The 21,322-nt window shown below is 39.1% G+C and overlaps 1 protein-coding gene across 2 annotated transcripts; it reads right to left on the reverse strand.

The window, feature by feature from the left end:
• Positions 1-1,311: 1,311 nt before the first annotated feature.
• PCGF6 (polycomb group ring finger 6) lies at positions 1,312-20,389 on the reverse strand. Of its 2 annotated transcripts, XM_021536322.3 has the most exons (10): positions 20,046-20,389; positions 19,011-19,110; positions 17,633-17,729; positions 17,088-17,143; positions 16,130-16,189; positions 15,415-15,523; positions 13,423-13,450; positions 12,883-12,981; positions 8,693-8,779; positions 1,312-3,526 (listed from the first exon to the last, which is right to left on the reverse strand). In XM_021536322.3, exons 1-10 carry the CDS (start codon positions 20,352-20,354, stop codon positions 3,476-3,478), a joined length of 996 nt encoding a protein of 331 aa, XP_021391997.3. In that variant the 5' UTR covers positions 20,355-20,389; the 3' UTR covers positions 1,312-3,475. The 2 variants fall into 2 exon arrangements, with proteins under 2 accessions (XP_021391997.3, XP_021391996.2); XM_021536321.3 differs by lacking the exon at positions 1,312-3,526 and having other exon boundaries at positions 8,474-8,779.
• Between the last annotated feature and the right edge of the window lie 933 nt (positions 20,390-21,322).

Below are 21,322 nucleotides of genomic sequence, written 5' to 3' on the forward strand. Positions count from 1 at the left end.
TATCTCATCAAGTACAGAAACAATAGTGTATGTAAAATAATGAATTAATGAATGAGTCCAAGCACACCTTCTCTCACTTCCAGAGCACAAGGCTGGCTCATCTCCCACGAGGGCAGAGATTCCATCCCATAGACGGCCTGCTGTTACAGATGCTCTTCTATCATCAGGACCAAAAGGGGCTGGAGGCAAGCCAAGGTTAAAACGAGACCAACAGAAATAAAACAGCAGCAGAGCTGAAAGAAGATTGGCACATTTTAAAGCAAGCAGGCTGATTATGCAGGAAACCACAGAGCCTCAGCTCAGCCTCGGCAATAGCTAAAGGTCACTCTACTGCACGGATGTGCCCCAGGGGAGCTGCAGCACTGGAGAGAAGGAACACATCAGTGCCTTCAGGTGAAAGAAAGCAGGATGTTCAGCCAGGAAAACTATGCTAAAAATACACTTTCTGAAGGCAGGTGAGGAAGAAATAGAGAGAAGTGGACAAAAGGGAAATAACAGGTTCACTAAGCATTCATGTAAAAAATACCACAGGCTACAGACCTTCAATCCTCCTCATTAAGCCACCAAAAGTGTGAAGAAAGGAGTCTTGGCCTTCAGCATTAGTGCCAGTGGCAGCACAGCCCTCTTGGGGCCCTGCAAGACAAATGCATCCTAGAATGACATTAATTTGAATTAACTATCAGCTTCTATACTGCTGTTAAACTCTGCACATGAGCCCTTCTGTAGATGTGAAGTTCAAGCCAGGGTTAAGAGTGAATTTGCAATGTAAAATGTGACTATATTGATAATGATTTCTTAACACAGAGCTATAAATTTGAAAACAAACCCCTGAGTGATAATGGAACAGGACAGGACAATACTGCAATACTGAGTATTTGAACCAGATGCCTTGATTCCAGTGGCAGAAAAAGATTCAGTTCACAGGGACTTGAGAACAACAGACATCAACATGAGAGAAAATAACGGAGAGTTTGCTTTCACAAAAAGATGTTCTTGTTGATGAAAAAAGGGCTCCTTTAACTACATATGATTATTTCTCCTGTATTTCTGGGGAAGAATCATCTTGACTACTTTACTGAGCTATTTCTCACCAAAATCCTCATGAAAAGGAGAGTCCCAGAGATTTCATGTTAGTCCAGCTAACAATACCACACTTAGCTCCAGTGGAGACTATGGTATTGAATTTCCCTTCACCATTGAAGGGAAATTTGTCATTCTAAGAACCCCAGAGCACATTCACCAGTTTCACTATCATCTACTATAATTCTGTGGCTGACATAGGAAATATGGAATAGAAACACAAGGACTCAATTTTAAATTGGCTAAAATAGAGTTTATTTTACTGTTACAATATATAATCTTTTATCAACACAACTCACAAGGTCTTTACAAAATAATCTCATCTTCTGCTGCATTTTAAACACTACTTTTGTACAAACTTCAAAGGTAAAATAGGAATTTGTAGCTAAAAAGGCTTTTTGTTACATTTTTAGAAGCATCATGAGAGTTACTTCAAACAAAACTTTTTTTTCTTATGGTGTCACCTTCACAGACAAAACAATGTTTATTGTAAAGACCTCAGGGCGGATTCATGAAAGCTTTCTTTAGACAAAGGATGCCAGTCCTCTTAGGCTGACAGTGAAGAAATACATTTGAGCCCTTGCAGCCAAAAGAGCCAATGGAACCTGGGGGTGCATTGGGAAGAGTGTGGCCAGCAGGCCAAGGGAAGTGATCCCACCCCTCTACTCAGCCCTGGTGAGGCCATATCTGGAGTGCTGTGCCCAGTTCTGGGATCCTCAGTACAGGAAGGACATGGAGCTCCTGGAGGGGTGTCCAGCAGAGGCCACAAGGGGTTCCTCTGCTCCTCAGGGACACTCAAATGTCCCTTGCTGCTCTCAGCAATGTCCCCTCCATGCCTGACTGGCTGTAAAGGGCTTCCAGGTCTGGATGGAGCCTGGGGCTGCTGCTCAGGTGCCCCCAACTCCAGAATTCCGGTACAGCTCAATCAAACCCTCACCCCTGGACTTAGCTCAGTTGCTGCTGCTGCCTCACCAGCTGACTGAAAGACAGAAGAAATTTTTACATTGAGGGTGGCAGAGCACTGAACAGGCTGCCCAAGGAGGGTGTGGAGTCTCTCTCTGGAGACATTCCTGTGTCTCCTGCTCTGGGTGACCCTGCCTTTGCAGGGAGGTTGGACTGGGTGATCACCAGAGGCCCGTCCAACCCTAACAATTCTGTAACTTAAGTGCTCTGAAGTGCCTTACAAAGGAATCTCCTCCCTTTCCCTGCACTGACCGTAGGGAAGGGAAGGAGCCTGGTGCCTAATGGAAGCCTTCATGAATCCCCACACTGACGACCCAGTATGCAGCATGACCATAACACACAGAGCCCTCTGGTCCTTAATGCTGCACAAGACAACGTGGAAATCTTAAACGAAGAAAATGTCAAGTGTTGCAGTTGTTACAAAACCTATGATTTTAACACAGTAAAATTAAAGTCACCTAATGTCCTCTGTGAATCTGGTAGTAACAGGCAGGTACTACATTACTTAACCCTGATCTCCACTACAATGCACTAAAACACATTAGAAAGAGTGGAAAAAGTGACTGCTTTCACAGCTGCTGGAGAGGTATGTGCTAAAGTGAATGGATTTATGCTTCTGACAGTCAAGTCAGTTGACGGATTTTACATGATAGCAGATTGACAGTGATTACTTTATATACAGCAAGCAGGTAGAAAGAGGTGCTACTTTTATTTTTTTTCATGCATAGTTTTGCCAGCTTACAGCCAGCTCATCTCCATTCAGACTAGAGATGCATGATTCACCATTTGGTATAAGCCAAACTACCAGCAAATTTATTTCCAGTGCAAACAAAATTGTCTTTCTTCAAGAAAAACAACAAATTTAATGCTACTTCTCAAAAAACAATGCTTATGCTGCATTATTTTCTACCTATTTTGGTCTGCATTTCTGAAGTTTCCTTCCTCTCCCCAAATCACATCCAAAGACAGATGATCACAGTATATTTTTTTTAGGCAAATGACTGTCTCTTCCCCAAAACTAATTATACTGCTCATTGAAGTTCATCCCTGAGAGCACTATTCTAGCTAGACACTTAGCCAGAGAAATCTCAGAGCTTAGAGGAAAAAAAGGCTGTTCACCCTGTGAAATCTTGTGGTTTTAGAAAGTAAAAAAAAATAGCTACTTGGAGCATTTAATTTCCCTGAGCTGAGTGAAATTTGAGGACAGTAATTAGGAACATGAAGCATAGCAACATCTACAGCTGTACTTACAGAAGCTGCAATTTTTTACAGTGGTGAAATCAGATGTTACATTACAAGCACACAACAGTTAGTGGTGGTTCCTTTCACTTGCTTCCTGCCACAGGAAATGCAATGGCTTCTTTGGTGAGAAACAGCACTGAAGAAGCTCCATGACTTCAGATTCCTTTGCCTTCTGATATTCCAGACACCTCTAAGTTAGTGGAGACACCACCAGGCCATAGTGCAGTACAAGTAGACCATCCTAGAGAGAAGAGACAGAAGCTGTCTCAAAATAGCACTTTCCCTTCTTCCCAAGGCATTTCTGTCACAACTGTTGCATGGCAGGACCCCAGGTACAATCTCACCATTTTATGCTGTGTCCCTTCCATATGAAGAATGCAAGTATAGAAGTATCAAGGCAAATAAGTGTATTGCCCTCTCCTCTTTGAGATGGAAAAGGGTGTTAAAAAAAAGGTAAAATTTGGTACTGCTTTTATAATAAAATTATAATGGCATTATCATCATACTTGTTTACAAGTCATGCTGATTTCCATATGGTATTGTGGAGCAGGAAAAAATGTAATCCATTAAGTAGTTCTTGAAAGTGCTGCCAAAAGTTGTAGCACAAGAGTTCAGACTACTACTATATACATTTATTAAATAATAAATGCATTATTATTATTAAAAAACCTCCAAATGATAAACTATTAGTTTATTAACTCATGTTTCTCCTCTTCAAAGACTGCATGACATAATAACAAATCCCTTTCACCTGTGAAACAGGACACTTCTGACCCATTAGTCTTACTTACGTCACTTAATTCACAGACAGCTGCTGAAAGGCCCAGCACTTAGTCTGCTTCCACCACAGACCCACTGGGAATCTGACATTGCATTATATAGACAGACTTTAAAAAAAGTTATTTTTTGAAGAGAGAACTACATTAGTACCAACTGACATATTAGAATTTTTACTGTATTTTGCTTCAGATGTTATCTGTTAAGACACAGAATGTAAGATAATGTATTAGTACCAACTCACTAACTTTTCTTCATTATCTCACCCTGTTAATAACCAGGAACCCATAGCTAACTCCTGAAAGGATACAGGAGCTTTAACTCACTAGGTGATTAGCACAAACTGGGATAGCAGCATTGCAGAAAAGGTTAAGATGTTACTCAGGAACCTCTCAGCACATGAAAATGTTATACCTTCACAAAGGTATTTATTCCTTGTGACCACTAGTTCTTCAAAAGAAAAAATAAAACACATTCAAAACTTTTATTTCCAGAGAAAAATTTGTGGTCAAAACCAGTATTTCCTCTGTTTTCCAGTTTCTTCAAGGAAATAAATATTTATACAAGAAAATGCTACAATGTATTCTTTGATTAATAATTTTGAAATAGGACATTTGGCAGTAGGACATTTAAAGGAAATAGTCCTGTTAAACCCAAGGCCAAATCCACTGCAATTCCTTCTCTACAAAGAGAAGCTGAGTTACCCCAGTACTGGCACTTTTTACTCTGTAATGATTAATTTGTAAAGTATTACACATTTCTGTCTATGTTCAGCTGCTTTCTCCAGATACTGTTATTAAAAGGAAGTCTGAACAGAGAATGAGCTCTCACTGCCCATTGCAAATCTCAAGGCAAACTTAGACAGGCACAAAAGAAAAGCAAAGCTCTCCAGTGTCCTTTTACACACATTTGTGACCCTGACCTAAAAAAATGCAAAGGATCCCACCTGTTACACCCAACTATAAAATTTAGAGTGGAACTGGCAGCCCAAACCATCAGAGCATAAATCCGTTTTGATGTTCTAAGAGCAGCAGCAACAAAACATGCCCCACTTTCCAAATTCAATAACCCCATAGCAAAGAGTAAAACACTTCCATAGGAAATGTGTGCTAGAAGGTCACAGTAATTAAATCAGAGCACAGGTCTTCCTGACTAGCTCAGGGGACCAAAAAATCAGCACAATAGCATTGGGTTACAAAAAGGTGAGAGCTACAAAGAGACCATTATAGTCTGCCAAACCTCTGTGCCAAGGGCCAAGGACATCAAGGAAGCTTCTCCTTTTAGCTTTTCCCATGTGTGAGCTCATTATAGCCATGAGTGATGCAGAACTCTGAGGGGGCCATGTTTTAAACAAGTGAAAATAACCAGCAGCTTGGATCAGGTTGCATTTGTGCAGCAGAGGGGAGGAAGGTAATACTGGGAAGAAGTTATATTCCCATTTAATTAATAAGCTTCCTTTCTCAGCTACTTGATAAAATGCATAATTACAGGCAGATCTCGATGCCTGGTAACAAAATTGAGCCTTTAAAAATCTCTGTGTGTTTGATCACTCCTTGCAGTAAAGTCCATAATTTTACACTATTTAAAAAAATTAAATAAGCAAAGTTGTTTCTTATTATATAAATTCTGACAGTGTGTTTTTGGCCTAAGCAGAGCTAGAAATCCTACTTCCAGATAATTAGGAAGACTTAACCAACCACCCAATTTCAGAAATGTCAAAGTATCTTGACATCTACAAGATTAAACAAAATTTATTTCTGATTCTTTATTAGCTTTCTATCAACTACTCAGAAATGAACATGTTAATTTCTTACATTCAACCACTAAAACTAGTTGCCTATTTACTTCAATTAAAACAATGCAAATAGGTTACTATGAGATCAGTGTCAGGAATATTTATTTTATGGTCAGATCACATTTGGTCTTCCCACACTTGTTGGAAAGGCAGAAATGTATGCAGAAAAGCTAAAATTCTGCTAGCTTGCACCTCCAGGAAACTTTTCATTTACTCAGGCTCTAATGCATCATTACACAGTGCTAGTCAGTAGGAAAAAAAAAGACAAAATCCAAAACCTTCAAAAACAAATCTTAAGAACCATTCAATGTAAGTAAGAGCCACTAAGAGCACCACAGTGATTATGGTTCAGAACAATAAATCACACACAACATATGTGATGCTGCAAATGCTACCAAAGAATGCAGGTTAAGATTAATATATTTGCCAAAGAGAAACTTATCTGCATTTTTATAATCACTTTTCCAAGCAAAAAGAATAACTGCTGACATGAATGAACTTGCAAGTGAAAAATGTGACTCAGAATAGAAGTTATTTTTCTCCTCTTAACAGTGGTTGTACTCATCTAAATAAAAGAGCTCAATGTTTATTCCTTCAAATGACTTTCTGTTGCAGAAGTAGCTACTGAAGCTGTTTTCTTTGCATGAAGCATCTACAATGAACCTCAGAAACTTGTAAATGACAACAGCAGTATTGAACAGTGTCTCAGCATTCTGGTGAGAACTGTTAGGGACATTCCAAACTCCAGCACTCATTTGGAAAGGCTGGAAAGTTACAAAGGCACAAGATGCCCTTGGAGTTTAATGTAAAATTCATCAAATGTTCCTCTGTACTTGCAGTGTCACTGGCCAGGACAACTGTGCCCCTTCTTACTGATCCTGGTGAGAAACAAACAACCCTCACCATTTTAGACTCGACCTATTCGTTGGGATTTTTTTTTCCCCGTGGCTAATTATCTAAAAATATTTTCCAAGGTGTTTTAATCACAGAAATGCATCCTCTTGATTTCTAAAAAAATATTATAATGTTAGACTAAAGAACATGAAATTGTCACAATTATTTCAATATCAAAAAAGAAGCAACATTCGTACTGTAACTATTTGGCATCCTTAGAGATCTTCTAACAATATAAAGAGAAATTAAAGATGAACCTGGTCTTTCAAATTTCCTGTTGAAAGTGACTATGAAAGAACAAGACTTCACAATAAGCCAAGATGTTTCTTTTCTATTTATTTGTCCAATACAGAAGTCTTGAGAGAATTAACAGCTAGCATACTGATTTGGTAATAAATAAGATTTGAAACATCACTGGAGAATGCATCCCAAGACAACTGCTCTTTTCGTGAAGCTGCTGACTGGTACTTTATCACCAAACATCAATCAGGCAGACCCAGATCTGACAAGAAATGAAACTGCTGCAGTATTCCTTGAAGTGCTCCCCCAAGAGCATTTCTCATACATGAAAAGCTTTTGTGCTAATCTCAAGTCTAAAACCATACATCTGACTATACCCCTGGAATGAGAAATATATCATCCCCCTGCTCTTTACTGAAGCTTCTAGTAGAGAGCACTTCCATCACTTTGTGCTGATTGCTGAACTTACTTACAATTACTCATAGTGTCAGCAACAAGTTGGTTACCAGTACTCACTTTCTCCCAGTTTCTATCCCCTGCTCCCCAAATTGGATTAGACTAAGTTTTCATTTCTTCTTCATGCTATTATAAACCAGCTAAGACATCAGGTGTGGCATTTATTCCCTTCAACTGCAGAAACAGCACAAGCCTCACAGATTTTAATGTCTGCCAATATATACATGAGCCAAACACCTCTGCCCTGACTCTGGGACCCCTCCTAGTGATTCAAACCAAGTACAAGTGATGCTAAGTCCAAGAGATCTAAAATTCAGCTTTTTACTTCCTGCCCTCAACACAGAAGCCTTCCTGTAGCATAAGAGAGCTCAGCAGGAATTTTAAATGTGTTTGTGAATGTGTGTGCACAAAGAAGTGAGGAGAGCTGATTCTGCTACTATTTCAGCCCTTCTGTAATCTGTAATGATTGTTTTCCAAACAAAATACCAATCTAATCCTATTTCTTCCTACTGTACTAAATATTAACTTTTCAGACTTCCAAGTTCAGATTAAGATACAATTTACCATATATCACAATTTTACATCTCTATTTTATGATGCACTTGGCAGAGTACTTAATTGTTTCTGCAGTACTTCTAAAATGGTGTGATCCTTTAAAGATGCTTTGAAAAGATTCACAAAGAATTAAAAATTGCATTCTTATTTGCAAAACCAGCAACATTAAGGACAGCAAATTATCAACAAGAAATAGCTGGCCATACACTCATGCTGTGACCAGAGCCAATATAATATGCATCAGGCACATTTACTGCATTCATTACCCTCTATCTGTGGTTTGTGTTTTTATAAGCAAGTTTATTCTCCTGACCCAGTCACAAGGATAGCCTTATTTGGGATTTGTCCTCTGATTTCCCGCAGAGATGCAATTTCCAGAGAGGAAAAACAAGAAATGTTAATTGAAAGAATGGGTGGTATATTTTATCAGTGATAAGATAGCAACTTAGTTTGGGGTGAAAAAACAACCCCAAAACAAAACCCAACACAAACCTCTCATATCCAGAACATCATGAGACCAAGAACATGGTACACTTGTCAACTCTACTTACAAGATAAAAATGATTTTGCATAAACTGGAGAGATTTTTTTAAGTGACTTCTTCAGACAAGCTGGTGCTACTTGAGGACTTAATAGAGGTCCTCTGTTTTGAAATAGAAAACCTGGAACAAAGCCCCAGCCACCATGTACCTGTACTGCACTCTCTCCTATGACCTGACGAATTTCTCTCAGTGTCTGGTAGTGCTCCAGCAGGTGATCACCACATATTATATCCACCTGTGAAAAAACACAAGCATGGTTAAGGCCAACTTGCAAATGTAGTAGCAAAACAGTATCCAATCCCTTTCAATTTTATTTGCAGAGTTCAATATTAACATGTTAGACACTAAAGCCACCTTTACCTCTGTTGTCCAAATGTATTTAGCATTCACAGCACTACTGCACTGCCCTAAAGCCTTCCATGGCCCTGACCTGGGCTCACTGCTGAACAGAGAGGACAGTTTATTGTTCCACTCAGTTTGGTGTGTCTACTGAAACAAGCTATTTAGTAATAGCTGTGATGAATTTTATGGGAATTTAGATAATGTATTAAAATGATCACACAAACATCTGCCATCATTCATCAGTTGCAAAAGAGGGAAACTTGTCTGTGCCACCAAAAAAAAAAAAAAAAAAAAAAAAAAAAAAAAAAAAAAAGAGTCATTGCCATCCTCTTTCTTATCTTGAGGAGAAACCACCTGACTATTTCCACTTAATACTGTGGAAGAAGTGCCTTAATAGAAAAGAAAAGAGTATCTTGGTGCATGCCACTGTCAGTAGTTACATCACAGTCCTCTTTCAGCATGCACTCAGTCAGTATTCCTGGGATGCAGCTGCAGGGCATACTCAGCAGCTGCATGCATTATCCTCTACTGCAGCTAAACTCTCTCAGTGGTGCCTGCAATTCCACAGGAGGCACTTTCATTTAGTAACTGCCCACAAAAACAGTAATTCTGTGGAAAACACAAACCTTAATCATGTATTTTGAATTCCTTGCCTTGCTAATTATGAAAAAGGCTTCTCTATAGAGTTACCATGTATTTACAGTGCTTACTGTAAATCCAGTCTCTAACATTCCAAATTAGAGCAGCTAACACAGCACTGTTTTTCTGTCTCAGCTGGAGCTTGCTTGCATTTTCCTTATGAGCAATTTTTAGGTAAGGAAATGAGAGTGCTCTCATCTGTGAATTGACAAGACCTCAAAATTGAAGATAAGAGCACTGACAAGGAGCAGTCCCACAGCTTTCTGCAAGGGAACTGCCTGAGCTCTGTCCTTGCAGCAGTGGGGGAGCACACTGCAATATCATGACGTATTGTCTCATACAGCCACTTTCCACCACAAGATGTGCTCTGTGCTGCAGCTGTTCCACTCCCCCAGATTTATCTTCTTCTGCAGGCTGACCCACTACCTCTCTCTTGCTCTTCATGGAAAGATTTAGTAAGATTTATGCTGGCAGACCACATTGTTCTGAGACTAGGGAATGCAGGAATTCTACTCCTCAGAGGTTCAAAAAGGACTACCTGAATTGAATGAGAATGAAGCAGAATACTCTCCTCGTGTTTGATTCTTAATGTGCAGAAGATGAAAACTGCTCAGTTGCACTTCTGCTTTTAGCTTCCAGGAGGAAACCAGGAAGTAGAAATCGGTGATGTAACAGTAAATACTGATTAGTTATTGATCCATATATATTCATATATTTAACATCATCATCTGATGTATTCAACACAGTACTCGGAAAATGTATTTATTTTCCTTTTGGAAAACTATCTGCAGTTTTTTCTGCTATCTTCTATGCATTCTTAACCTCTACAGTTATTACTGCAGAAAGACAAACATGACTGCTTTGCTTTCCAGACATATGAATTCAATGACTTTTGCTTTATAAGCTTCCTTCTACAATTTTTATAGCACAACACACTGAAAACTCAATCTTGCTCCCAATGAAACATATCACATAAATGCTTTATATATTATACAGAAATAGAAAACCTAATCTGTTTGACCAACACAGGATGTAAACAGACAGCTGCAGCTACTGACAATCTCTCAAAACAGAATTAGAATGCTTGTTTGAAAGTACACTGTTGTACCTGCTGCTCCAGTTTCAAACAGCAGCCATTAAAAAGCCAGTGTCTAATAATAAACTGAGAAGAGTTTCTCACATTTACTGTATTAGAGTTCTCCAAATACCAAATGCTTAATCTCCTAATTTCAGCCCCAAAGCCTGAAATTCTGCCTGCTAATTGTTATGCTAGCACTCATTCTATAAGGACAAGAGAATAAAACATACAATGAAAAAAAAAAAAATCCTCAGGTCAGTGCAAAAATAAGTTGTGAAATGTGTCTCAGAGGAATCCTTGTGTCATACAGGAATTAATATGTTCCATTACAAAGGAGGCACCAGCACCATCAGTGCTAAGAATTTACTAAAATTTCAAATGACTGGTAAAATTGAAACCAACTAGTACTGATTGCCTGAGACAGCAGTAACTGTAGCTTGACATTTGAAAAGAAGCATGAAGGTGATCTGATGAATACTCAGTCACTTCTGTTAAAATTCTTATTAAAAAAAGTAGGTTTTCCATTATGCCATTTCTTTTCTTTTAGTGACATGTCTGCTATTAGAGCTACTTCTCTAAAAGCCACCATAACAGACAATTATAAATTCATGCTCACTAAGTAAGACAGATATAAAAATAGAAAAAAATTCATGCAAGGGACACCTCACATAAGACTCATCCTAAGGGAGAATTTGGCCCAGAAAGCAGTAGGCTTCAATTTTCATTTTCTATACCAACTCATACTACCCAGGGAAGGACAAGGAAAACACAGTTTTAGAGACTGACATGAATATTTGAGCTAGTTATTTAAAAAGCTGTTAGAATTTCCCATTTCCTCTAGCTGCTGTTTTCTTTTCCAGAGGCCCTGGATGCTTATATTTCAGGGTCCAAGACTGGCATAAAGAAATTGCATCAACAACTACACTGTGTATGAGCACAGAGTCCTTTCTCCCAGTCTCCCCCAGACTGCAGTTCACACACTTTTAGGAATGCACATCTGGTAACAGAACATTCCTGTTCCATCAGCCACATTAATGAATTCCAAGCAGCTGAGTTGCAAGTCTTTCAGCAGCTTCTCTCATCCTTACAGAAGAAACAGCAGGAAGAATACTGCTGTTGCAGGAGGAGCTCAAAGGAAATCACACTCTAAAGAAAACTTCTGATGCCAAAGACAAGAATCTACTGGGTTCCAAACACCACAATCTGCATTTAGCTCCTATCAGATGTTACCTACTTAGCTATTACTGGCAATTCCAGTTTCTAAAATATATTTTCACTCTCTCCCAACAAATTCCAGCAAGAATATTCAAGAGAGACCTTGTTATTAGAAGTATACATAAAAACATACAGAAAATTAGTCATTGCCCAAAGCACAGAGTTCAAAACAAAGTGCGAGGAAGAGGAAACTACAGTCTGCCAGCTAAAGTGTTAGATGAAAATAAATGAAGCTTTAACCTTCAAATAAACTAGGGAATTTAAATCCTAATCCATTTACAAATGCAATTAAAGAAGTCTGAAAGCAATTTGAAGTCTCAGAATAGAAAAAAAAGAACAAAGGCAGTAGCTTCAAAACTGCTTTTTAGACTTCTATATATACTGCCACACACAAGCCAGATGGCTTATTAATCCTCAATGACATATCTGACATCTTTCACTTTCTGCATGTTTGCCAACAAACCATCAGCTTCACTCTTGCACTTTCCCAACTGAATGGCTGCTGAAATACACAGAAAAATTGGAAACTATTTTTGACATGCATCTCCTCTCAAAATGGTTGAGAAATATGACGCTACATTATTTTGTACCATATTCTGTTCCTTTGGACTCTTATTTGGAGCAAAGTATCTGTATTTGCATTCATACACATTTCAACACATCCATCTATAGTATAATTCTTTCTTAGGCCTTGTTTACCTTCAGTTAAATTTTACTGTTATTCAGCTTGCATCTGTCTCTGCCTTTGCATGCTCCCACATTCCCACTTTCCTGTTTAGTTTTGCCTTTGAAACAGCAGAATCCCTTGGCTTTGAATTTCTTTGGCTGAAATTTTACAAGGCACTTTAGAAATTCTATCCAGTTAGTGCAGTACTATGAAAATCTGAATGTGTTGCAAATGAATTAGAAGAGTTGTTCCTTGCAGATCACCAAATTGCAGACAATTCATTTTTCAATCCTTACTGTATAAAAAAACTCTAACATTACTTCTAGAATCTAATGAACAATGGAAATATCTGTCCAAAGCACAGACAACTTGTGACTGCTACAGTAAAGTGATGTACCTGACAAGCAGGGTCTAGATCCATTTTTCTTCTGAGGAATTTCTCCACATGGCCAATTGTTGCCTCCCCAGAAACACGCACAAACTTCTTTTCCAAAGGCTGCACAGAATAATTAAAGATTTTAAGTGAGAGTTAAGTTAAAGTCAAGGGTTTTGGCACTAATCCCTCCAAACTCAAGCAGCAGCCCAATAACAGGGAAACAGATTACATTTTTGAACCCTTCTCTCATCTACCTGCAGATTACCTCATACGGAATGGACTAAATACGTTTAAATGTAACAGATGCTGTTTAAACATTTAAAAAAATAATAAGCAACTGAGGATAAAAATATGAGGATAAAAAGAATAAAAAAATGCTGGGTAGGTGTGATGTCGTACACCAACAGGTTTGAAATACACCGTAATACAAGATTGGTTATTAGTACTCTGATGAAAGCTCCAGTTGCACTCAGTATAGGAAAACCAAACTAAATTAAATATACTCAGGTTATAATTATTCCTGAAGTAAACTGTAAGACAAAAATTTAATCACATTTGTACCTTAAAATTCCCTGCACCTTCATTAGCTCTGAAAAAAAAAAAAGAGTAAATAGTCAACATTGCTAAGATTATCAATTATTAATATCCTCAAGCTCTTTATTATAACAGTGACTTATTGGTTTATGAATCTTGCATATCCAACTTATTTTCCCAACTCAGGCTCCTCTTTTCATTAAATTGCTATACATAAAATAATACCGGATTGAATTTTTCTTTTTCTCCTACCCCTTGTATTTCTGCTCCATTTTTTCTTGTAGATTCAGCTACTTAGGATGCCAAGATTTCTATACATAAAATGTGAATAAAAACCAGTGCAGCCTAAAGCCATTTTAAAACACAACATAACACTAATTTTCATAGGAGTAGGTTGCAATATTGATGCTGCTTAAACATCCATACATCATGATCCTTGATATTTGGAGCCTTAACAGACAGTATTTAAGAAGTTACTGACAGAACACATCCAACCACCTCAGGGGCTCCCTGGGCAAGATGTTGGCCTTCCAGATTGTTCATATGAACATAGTATTATAGTATATGAAGCATAGATAGCATAGGATTAATGCTAATGCTGTCTAGGAACTCAGGAAAGCAGCATGCCTTTCTCTAGAATGTGAAATACAAAAGTGGCAAATAACCAAATTTCCAGCTGGCTTCAGCACAGGTTCACTGATTTGCACAGCCTGAGTATGTGATCTATCAATGATCACCCATCTCCTTCCTGTAGTGAAATGTGTAAACTTCTCAATTAATTAAGGCACATACACAACATTTCATTATTCTTGCATTGCATTAGCAAGTACATACATATGAAGGAGGAAACAGCAGTATTTTCACTGCACTGGAGATGGCAAAAAATCAAACATTGCTATAAATCAGCTGACATTTGCTATAGCAAGCAAATATAATACATGTGCAGACCACACATTAACATGGCACTTCAAGTTACTATGATTATCTCTACCTCTAAATATGTATCAGGTAGCAGACAGAGCTAAGTAAATCTGTCATGAACTAAGAAATAAACATAAAAAAAGCTTTTCCACTACAGATGTCATTTTCTTTGATAAAGTTCCACAGCCACCTGCAACCACATTATAAACTGTAGAGACACAATGAAGACAGTCAGACTTTCAAGGTAACAATTTCTTTTGGCTGGTCCAATCCATTCCAAATTTTCTTTCTCCAAAATGCTTTATTAATCTCTCATTGCCAAGATAATCTCTTTGATTTTGACCATATAAATTATCAAAGGTTAAAAAAGTTACTAAAATAAAATACAAAGTAGATGCTGTTAAACCATCATCTTTTTTTTGTTAGAAAAATTTTGTGCTTCCCTCCATATAAATAACAAAACCACAGTGGACAGTTCCACATGGTATGGATGTTATTTGCACAGTATTGCCTGCTTTGCTGCCAATGCTGGACATTTAAAACAAACCTACCAAAAAAACAAATATAACAGACAGATTCAAAAGTCATCTTGTTTCTCAGGCAGATACAAGTTTACTAGGTTTGAGGTCTAAATTGACTTCTGGAAGTCAGGCATGAAGAAAATGAAAACTGAAATTAAGGCAGGTAGGTGGATTCACAACGTTAAAAACTTTCCATTATTTGAAAGCCACTGAGAACTTCCTGCGAGCACATCCAGCATTAACGGTGCTGCCACCTACAGGGATCAGGGACTGGAACGGACAGGGATTTCTCTGCTCGGTTTACTGAGACTCCACGACTTTGTTAGAAATCAAAAATATCTACATTTTAAAACTGTACTTCCTAGGAAACTACATATTAAACATTTCATTATCTGCATCATCTACCTGTGCATAGCTGGCTGTCACTAGTGCACTGTAAGTTAAAACTGGCTCCCCACTACTATTTGAGATTGAAGAAATGCACATTTAATGAAAACCAAGAGCCAGTTAATGGTTCATCACATGCTAGCAGCTCCCTTATGCCAGTCAGTTATTCTTACATTTGCCCACAACTCACCCAATAAACTCCAGAAGTATGGAAATGTCAAGTTCTGGTGGGATCCGGAACACGGAGCCCAGAACTTTTCGGGGTCTTCCTCTGCTCGGTGGAACTGGCTGTGGGACAGCTAAAATATTCAAGTAGCCAAAATGCAAAGAAAACTTGAAATAAAAGCAGCATAAGATACTAATATGCACTGAGCAAAACAGAATAGCTCTCCAGGTAAGAAAGACCATGCAATTCATCCTTTCTTTTTATTACTAAATCAGCTCTTCCTACTTTCTATGCTCTGTATCTGAATCAGAATTTTAATAGCTTTCAGCACAGCACTCTCCAAAGAGCTTTGTTTGATAGGAAGACACAAAATAATTAGAATAATCCCCCACTGTTCAGCAAACTTCAAAGCTCTCGTTTTTACACCTTTGTAAAGTCTATTACTTATTAACAGCCAGAAAATAACATTAATGGATATTTTATATGTAATTCCTGGTTGTAAGCAAAATATGTAGTTTAAAATAATTCAACCATGATCAGGGTTTAAGTGTTGCCAATTCATCTATTTTTGTAATCCGAGATCTGTAAGAAATTATAATTTCCAGATAATTTAGAATCCCATATTTCCGGTAGTACTTCCATCTTCAGTGGTGAACTAATATTTTGAAGAAAACCCTTAAGAATAAATTATATGGTAAGTATTTTCTTAACAGTGTTCCTTAAAGTGATTACAGCTCACCTGGTTTGGGCACTTCTAATCCTCTTTCTTTATAGAAGTCATGCATTTGTTTTTTCTCTCCTGAAAAAAATGCAAAATACAGATGGAAATGTTTCAGATGCTGAGAATATCCATTCTCAGTGACCAATTTTTAATGGTTAGAGCAGCAAAAACTTTCCCAGTTTCTACAGACATTCACCATCACTAGTATTTCATGAGGCTGAGATACTTAGGAAACCCAGACTAAAATTTTGTCAGTAAAAACTGGGAGAAAATCAGAGAAACTGGTCATAAATAATACTGAAATAGATGCAAAACTAGTATCCTTCTGGCTGTCATGCCTCATGACACGACATGGTATTTTATAAGCTGTTCACACAGAGCACAGTACTTTTATACTATATTTGTATATACACATATATGTTCATATCACACGTATTTTTTTTTTTTACATATATGCTCATGGTATACAAAGCAATACCATCTATACTCCATACATATCCACTGGATTGTATATTTCACTCAGCCCATCTAGGGGGATTGTGCAGGATCATTGGCTCTCAAAGTTGAAGATAAATGAGATGAGACAGTAAACACATCTAAAATCAGACAAGCAAATACAGCAATGAGGCAAAAATAAAAGTATTTGAGAAAATTGATCTTGGCAATTTTTTCCTGCTCACCCAAGTGAACGTTTTACACAAAATGATATGATATAGTTCTACTAAAGTAAGAGGAACAACTGTGAAATATTATCTGCATATTTATCTGGATGCAGTGACAGCTGTGTTTCATGAGATAAGGTACACACCACTACAATAGCATTTAGCAGCCTGAAAGATGGCAGTTGTCACAGTTAATTCATTACAACTTATAACCAAGCATCACAAAATTGAAGAATCCAGAGTAGTAACAAGGGTACTCTGTTTTCTGTTCTTTTCAATCTCTAGATAGTAATGTAACAGAGAAAGGGACTTACTTTCCTCCAGGTTGACAACTAATTTATAGACTATATCTTGCAGTTGTCGGTCCAGCCTATGAAATAGGAAACAACAAAAAAGAAGAGTCTTTGGTGCAAGACAAAATGGATTCAGTAAACTGTAACAAAGATGCCAAACAACATTGAAATGGGATGTACATGGAGTGACAGCACCACCTTTCATGAACAGCTCAAGAAACTAAATCTCAATTTTTTGAGTTAATAAATATACCACACCAAAAAGTCTTCATCTTAAAAAGGAAGTAAAAGCAAATGGTTAAGTGTTTGTATCACCTGTAACACTGAGTAAATGCATAAAAATATCCAGGGTAGGGGTAACAAACCCTAGAAATTGATACAAACTAGATAAAACAATAATGAGAGTCTTTTTATCTCAATTACTGTAGTGAAACTCATGCTAGTGAAGAACACAATGCATTTCTTGTAACTATTCCTTTGTTTAAAATAGAAAAGGACCAGGAGTCTGTAAAACAAAACATATAAAAGCAAGTAGCAAATCTATAAAAATGGGACAAATTTATTACCTGATATTATAGAGGGGCTGTGTCTGATGCACAACAATATTGCACTTTGGGCATCTGTTGCTATAGTAGAAGTGTCTTACGATGCAGCTTTTACAAACTGTAAAGAAAAGAAACCCCATAGCAGTCACATGTCCATTACACAGTGCCATCTGTTCAGACAGAAGGGGTAAATACACCCATAAACACTTCCCATAAAAAATTTGTCAGAGACAAAATGAAGTCACTGAACACTGCTAATCCAATGGATGCCTGGTGAATGTTCAATGTGTGTGTAGAACCTGAGTAGGGATAAGGCAGAGTACTGACTGCTGAAAAGCATTCTACAAACACTTTCAGTAGAAACAAGGTTAGAAATCATAACTGCCATTTTCACTGTGTTTTACAAATCCTTTAAAGACTTGGAAGGAATGCTACTAAGTGGAAATACCTAGAATAAATAACCTACTATCAAGTCAGGTCCCCATCCGCCTGAACAGAGGAAACTTTTCTGTAACATTTATCAGGAAAGTTCTGAGACACCACCACAGTTGCATTTGCAACTTTATGGTATCCTCACTAACAGTTGTGCCTCTTTGTAAATTGCAAACTGTGCTGAATACTTTGTATTACAGAACAAACTAGTGGGTAGTGCTCCACAAAGGGGGAAAAAATAAAAGAGAGATAAAGAAAGTTTTCCCTCTATACAGTGTGAATGTTTGGGAGATCTAGTAAACTAGGATTCTTAGATTCAGGTATGAACACGAGTGTGGCTGAAAGAGCTTCACAGAAGGTGTTTTATTAGTTTGGAGAGAATACAGTTCTTTAGCTCTGGGAAAATTGTTGGCACTAGGATCTAGGGGGAAAAATAACAAGACAAGCACATTGAAATCAGTTATTTATTTCCCACCTTTTTCTATTCATCAGATTATGGACAAACTGTCCCAGGGGTGCAGACCATTGTTTCTGTATCTGAACTGGTACTTCCACAGGAGTTTATGGGGTTTTGTCAATTTACAAGGTGACCTCAATAACAACTCAGGAAACTATCCAGTCCATTAAAAGCAGAGCCACTCAACTTTCTTTTCTCAGTTATACACTCAAATTCCCAGAGCCTATTTAAATTAAAAAATTAAGAAAATATATGTAGCTCTGCTTTTGTCTTACTTGGGCTTTATCTTGTCCTGCATCTTCTTCCTTCTTAATATGGAAAGCTGACTTCATGATTGATTAAATAATTTTCTGATGCTTAAAATACCCACAAATATATCCTGCTTAAGGAGCAGAATAAACACAACACACATTCACTTCAAACAGAGAATTATTTTTCTGAACTCAGAACATTTCAAGAGCTGAATTAGCTTGAATTTGCAACTAAACCCTTAGACAAACAGATACTTACAGGTGTGCAGACATTCTGTAATAGTTGTAGCATCGATAAAGTAACCTTTGCAGATGGAACAGAGGATGTAGGGCGTCAATTCTGCGAGGTTTATCATACGCTGCAAACAAAAATAGGTGAGAGCTTGAATACACAAGCTAAGCCATGAAATTCCTTGACTGCAGCTTCCAAAATAGCATAAACCAAGGGAAAAAATGGGATCAGCATGTTAGAGAAATGGGTTTTCTTAACAAATCAGTTTCTTCTCATATACAGCTCATTTTTTTAAAGACTTTTACCTCGCCTTCTAAATTGAACTTTTTGACAACAGTAATGCAATTTGTTTCATGAATCACACCTAAAAAGAAAACATTAAACAATCGTTTTGGGAAGAGTTCTTTTGGATTAATTCTTTTAACAAAATATCACATAGCCAGCAAGCTTGAAGAGGATACGGGTGGCAAACAACATCATTATTTGAAAATGCTCAGCAATGCTCAGTTGGAGCCCCAAATCAAGATATAGAGAGATTTTGTATGAGAAGAGAGTAATCTCTTGTTTGTACACACAGTTATGGATTATACAAATACACAAAGAAGCAAAGGCTGAAATTTTAGTCCTTTGAATCCTGGTCATGAAGAACATTTACCAGGAACGCACACAAGTAGTTCCAAAACAGCTTTCCTGGCTGAATAGCACTATTTCGGAAAAAGAACAAATTTCTTCAATAGCGACGATCTGGAATGTGTCTGAAAGAGGTGACACGTTAGATTCTTACATTTCCTGTCGTCTCAAAGCCCGACTAAAGGGCTTTCTTTCCCTCAATAACAACTTTCATTTCGCCCACGTGCCACCGTCTACCACCCTCTCAGCCACGCCGAGAGTTTGTAAGAGCTTCACTTAAATGAGACAGATGAAGTGAACTCGTGTAACAGTAAAATAAATACTAAAATAAAATTTTAAAAATAGCAAAAATAATTAAAAGCCCATTACCACACGCGGGGCACGCCGGGAGCGGGGCCTGGCGTGCCCCGGGCACCCTCCCGCCCCCTTTACCTCCCGGTCGTCGTCCGAGTCCAGCTCCCCATCATCCGCTCCGAACCGAGCCCTGCTGTCGCCCTCCATCTCCTCCTCCTCCTCCTCCACCTCTTCTTCCTCGTCGTCTTCGTCGTCGTCGTCCTCATCGCCGCTGGACTCCGAGCGACCCCGCTCGAACTCGAAGGGATGGGAGCGCGACCCCGAGCAGCTGGGGGCCCCCTCCATGTCCCGGTCCTCATCGGCCGGGGCCGGGCCCAGGCCCCGGCCCTGGCCCGCTCCATCCGCGCCCGTCAGCGCCGGGACCCCGGATCCGCTCTCTCCCTCCATGGCCACGGACCGGGGCTGGCACGGGTCAGTCCACGGCCCGGGGCGCATGCGCGCGGCAGCACGGGGCACGCTGGGAAACGTAGTTCTAAAGAACGAACGGCTGCGGTACCGCACGTGCGCTGAGCCACAGCCTGTTCATAGTTTATATCCCCACGTTTTGGGTTTTTTTCCCCCCCCCAAGGACTCGCCAATTAACGCTTAATTTTCCCCGAAAGATTCTCAATTACACAATACTAGTTTCATTCAAAATAAGGCTTTAATTCTGTAAAATAACGAATCTGTTTCGGTTGCAAGGGACCTTAGAAATAATCTAGTTCCAACCGCCTACCATGGGCACGGACAACCCCGCCTACAGCAAATTCTTCAAAGCCCCATTCATGTGTCCCGGAACAGTTCCAGGGCTGGGGCATCCACAGCTCCTATGAGCAACCTGTGCCAGTGCCTCACCACTCTCACAGTAAAGAACTTCCTAATATCTAATCAGAACATGCTTTCTATCAGTTTAAAGCCATTCTCCCCTGCCCTGTCACTGCGTGCCCTTGTCCAAAGTCCCTCTCCAATTCTCTTGTAGCCCCTTTAGACACTGGAAGGTGCTGTAAGGTCTCCCTGGAGTCCTTTTTCCTCCAGGCTGAACACCAGTCATCTCAGCCTTTCAACAAGTATCACCAAATCTCTGTTTAACAGACACGATTAAAAGAAGCAGTATTAGAAATATCTGGACAATTCAGCGGGCCATCCCCTAAGGCACACAGTCCCAAGGCCACGCTCGGTGCACCCCAGGGAGTCCCGCACTGCCCACACGGCCCCGTCCCCTCACGCCGCCCCGCCGCCACCGCCCTCACCGCGCCCCCGCTGCCGCAAAGCGCTCCCGACAGCGTCGCAAAGCGAAGCCGCGCGTGCCTGCGGAGACAGCGGCAGCAGTGCCCTTCCTTTGCCCTCACTGTCGCGAGGGCGGCCGCGCCTGGCGG

This window comes from Lonchura striata, chromosome 7, assembly GCF_046129695.1.
Source record: "Lonchura striata isolate bLonStr1 chromosome 7, bLonStr1.mat, whole genome shotgun sequence".
Taxonomy (NCBI): domain Eukaryota; kingdom Metazoa; phylum Chordata; class Aves; order Passeriformes; family Estrildidae; genus Lonchura; species Lonchura striata.